The 4,053-nt window shown below is 55.2% G+C and overlaps 1 protein-coding gene across 1 annotated transcript; it reads left to right on the top strand.

The window, feature by feature from the left end:
- The first annotated feature begins 267 nt into the window (after positions 1-267).
- Positions 268-3,417, top strand: LOC130606136 (DNA excision repair protein ERCC-1-like). Its single transcript, XM_057422164.1, has 3 exons — positions 268-390; positions 2,288-2,364; positions 3,234-3,417. Exons 1-3 carry the CDS (start codon positions 268-270, stop codon positions 3,415-3,417), a joined length of 384 nt encoding a protein of 127 aa, XP_057278147.1.
- Positions 3,418-4,053: the final 636 nt, after the last annotated feature.

Genomic DNA, 4,053 nt, shown 5'->3' with positions numbered 1-4,053 from the left:
GGTACCAATGGGTGCCAATGGGTACCAATGGGTGTCGGTGGGTACCAATGGGTACCAATGGGTGCCAATGGGTGTCGGTGGGTACCAATGGGTGCCAATGGGTACCAATGGGTGTCGGTGGGTACCAATGGGTGCCAATGGGTACCAATGGGTGTCGGTGTTTACCAATGGGTGTCGTTGGGTACCAATGGGTGCCAATGGGTACCAATGGGTGTCGTTGGGTACCAATGGGTGCCAATGGGTACCAATGGGTGCCAATGGGTACCAATGGGTGTCTCTGGGTGCCCCAGCCTGCGCTACCACCACCTTCACCCCGATTACATCCATCAGCGCCTGCGGGAGCTGGGCCGGGGCTTCGTGCTGCGGGTGCTGCTGCTGCAGGTGGACGTGGTGAGAGCAGAGAGCCCCGTCCCGGGGTGCCAGCATCCCATGGGGCCTTATCCCATACATCCCATATCCCATACATCCCTTATCCCATACATCCCATATCCCATACATCCCTTATCCCATACATCCCATATCCCATACATCCCTTATCCCATACATCCCATATCCCATACATCCCTTATCCCATACATCCCATATCCCATACATCCCTTATCCCATACATCCCATATCCCATACATCCCATATATCCCTTATCCCATACATCCCATATCCCATACATCCCTTATCCCATACATCCCATATCCCATACATCCCTTATCCCATACATCCCATATCCCATACATCCCTTATCCCATACATCCCATATCCCATACATCCCTTATCCCATACATCCCATATCCCATACATCCCATATATCCCTTATCCCACATCCCATATCCCATACATCCCTTATCCCATACATCCCATATCCCATACATCCCTTATCCCATACATCCCATATCCCATATCCCATACATCCCTTATCCCATACATCCCATATCCCATGGGGCCTTATCCCATACATCCCATATCCCATGGGGCCTTATCCCATACATCCCATATCCCATGGGGCCTTATCCCATACATCCCATACATCCCTTATCCCATACATCCCATATCCCATGGGCCCCTTATCCCATACATCCCATATCCCATACATCCCATATCCCATACATCCCTTATCCCATACATCCCATATCCCATGGGCCCCTTATCCCATACATCCCATATCCCATGGGCCCCTTATCCCATACATCCCATATCCCATGGGGCCTTATCCCATACATCCCATACATCCCTTATCCCATACATCCCATATCCCATGGGGCCTTATCCCATACATCCCATATCCCATGGGGCCTTATCCCATACATCCCATATCCCATGGGCCCCTTATCCCATGGGCCCCTTATCCCATACATCCCATATCCCATGGGCCCCTTATCCCATACATCCCATATCCCATGGGCCCCTTATCCCATACATCCCATATCGCATACATCCCATATCCCATGGGGCCTTATCCCATACATCCCATACATCCCTTATCCCATACATCCCTTATCCCATACATCCCTTATCCCATGGGGCCTTATCCCATACATCCCTTATCCCATACATCCCTTATCCCATGGGTCCTTATCCCATACATCCCATATCGCATACATCCCATATCCCATGGGGCCTTATCCCATACATCCCATACATCCCTTATCCCATACATCCCTTATCCCATGGGGCCTTATCCCATACATCCCTTATCCCATACATCCCTTATCCCATGGGGCCTTATCCCATACATCCCATATCCCATGGGCCCCTTATCCCATACATCCCTTATCCCATACATCCCTTATCCCATGGGCCCCTTATCCCATACATCCCATATCCCATGGGCCCCTTATCCCATACATCCCATATCCCATACATCCCATATCCCATGGGTCCTTATCCCATACATCCCATATCCCATACATCCCATATCCCATGGGGCCTTATCCCATACATCCCTTATCCCATACATCCCGTATCCCATGGGGCCTTATCCCATACATCCCATATCCCATGGGCCCCTTATCCCATACATCCCTTATCCCATACATCCCATATCCCATACATCCCATATCCCATACATCCCATATCCCATGGGGCCTTATCCCATACATCCCTTATCCCATGTACCCCTTATCCCATACATCCCATATCCCATACATCCCTTATCCCATGTGCCCCTTATCCCATGTACCCTTATCCCTGTATCTCTGTATCCCTTATCCCTCTATCCCATGTATCCCTCTATCCCTGTACCCCTTATCCCTCATCCCTCACCCCCCAACTCCCCCTCTCCCTATGGCCACAGAAGGATCCCCAGCGAGCTCTGAAGGACCTGGCCAAGATTTGTGTCCTGAGCGACTGCACCCTCCTGCTGGCCTGGAGGTACGGGGGGGACCCCACTGTCACCTATGGGGGGTGACCCCACTGTCACCTATGGGGGGACCCCATTGTCACCTATGGGGGGACCCCATTGTCACCTATGGACACCCCACTGTCACCTATGGGGGGGACCCCACTGTCACCTATGGGGGGTGACCCCATTGTCACCTATGGGGGTGACCCCACTGTCACCTATGGGGGGACCCCATTGTCACCTATGGACACCCCACTGTCACCTATGGGGGGTGACCCCACTGTCACCTATGGGGGGACCCCATTGTCACCTATGGACACCCCACTGTCACCTATGGGGGGGACCCCACTGTCACCTATGGGGGGTGACCCCATTGTCACCTATGGGGGTGACCCCACTGTCACCTATGGGGGGACCCCATTGTCACCTATGGGGGTGACCCCACTGTCACCTATGGGGGGACCCCATTGTCACCTATGGACACCCCACTGTCACCTATGGGGGGGACCCCATTGTCACCTATGGGGGGGACCCCATTGTCACCTATGGACACCCCATTGTCACCTATGGACACCCCACTGTCACCTGTGGGGGGGACCCCATTGTCACTTCTGGGGGGGAACCCCACTGTCACCTATGGACAACCCATTGTCACCTATGGGGGGGGACCCCATTGTTACCTATGGGGGGGACGCCATTGTCACCTCTGGGGGGGGACCTCACTGTCACCTATGGGCGGGGACCCCACTGTCACCTATGGACACCCCATTGTCACCTATGGACATCCCACTGTCACCCATGGCCACCCCATTGTCACCTATGGGGGAGACCCCATTGTCTCTATGGGGGGGGACCCCCTGTCAGCCATGGGGACCCCATGGGCCCCTCTGTGCCCCAGCCCCGAGGAGGCCGCCCGGTACCTGGAGACCTACAAAGCCTTCGAGCAGAAGCCCCCGGACCTGCTGCGGGAGCGCCTGGACCACGGCTTCCTGCCCCGGGTGAGCACGGAGCCCATCGGGGTGACAGTGACCCCATCGGGTGCCATTGATCCTATTGGGGTGTCATTGATCCCATCGGGGTGACAGTGACCCCATCGTGGTGCCATTGATCCTATTGGGGTGCCATTGATCCCATTGGGGTGCCATTGACCCCATCGGGGTGCCAGTGACCCCATCGGGTTGTCATTGATCCTATTGGGGTGTCATTGATCCCATCGGGGTGCCAGTGACCCCATCGGGTGCCATTGATCCCAATGGGGTGCCATTGATCCCATCAGGGTGCCATTGATCCCATCGGGGTGCCAGTGACCCCATCGGGGTGCCATTGATCCCATCGGGGTGCCATTGATCCCATCAGGGTGCCATTGACCCCATGGGGGTGTCATTGATCCCATCGGGGTGCCAGTGACCCCATCGGGGTGCCATTGATCCTATTGGGGTGTCATTGATCCCATCGGGGTGTCATTGATCCCATCGGGGTGACAGTGACCCCATCGGGGTGTCATTGATCCTATTGGGGTGTCATTGATCCCATCGGGGTGCCAGTGACCCCATCGGGTGCCATTGATCCCAATGGGGTGCCATTGATCCCATCAGGGTGCCATTGATCCCATCGGGGTGCCAGTGACCCCATCGGGGTGCCATTGATCCCATCGGGGTGCCATTGATCCCATCGGGGTGCCAGTGACCCCATCGGGGTGTCATTGATCCTATTGGGGT

This window comes from Pezoporus wallicus, unplaced genomic scaffold (assembly GCF_028554395.1).
Source record: "Pezoporus wallicus isolate ANWC-B61680 ecotype Strahan unplaced genomic scaffold, APGP_CSIRO_Pwel_v1 contig_9046, whole genome shotgun sequence".
Classification (NCBI taxonomy): Eukaryota; Metazoa; Chordata; class Aves; order Psittaciformes; family Psittacidae; genus Pezoporus; species Pezoporus wallicus.
The sequence above is the reverse complement of the archived record's forward strand: the minus strand, read 5'-3'. Positions and strand labels throughout refer to the sequence as shown.

Coding starts and splice junctions, on each gene's coding strand:
- LOC130606136 (XM_057422164.1), top strand. CDS start 268: ATGGGTGTCTCTGGGTGCCCCAGCCTGCGCTACCACCACCTTCACCCC. Junction 391..2,287: donor TGCTGCTGCAGGTGGACGTG/GTGAGAGCAGAG, acceptor CTATGGCCACAG/AAGGATCCCCAGCGAGCTCT. Junction 2,365..3,233: donor ACCCTCCTGCTGGCCTGGAG/GTACGGGGGGGA, acceptor TCTGTGCCCCAG/CCCCGAGGAGGCCGCCCGGT.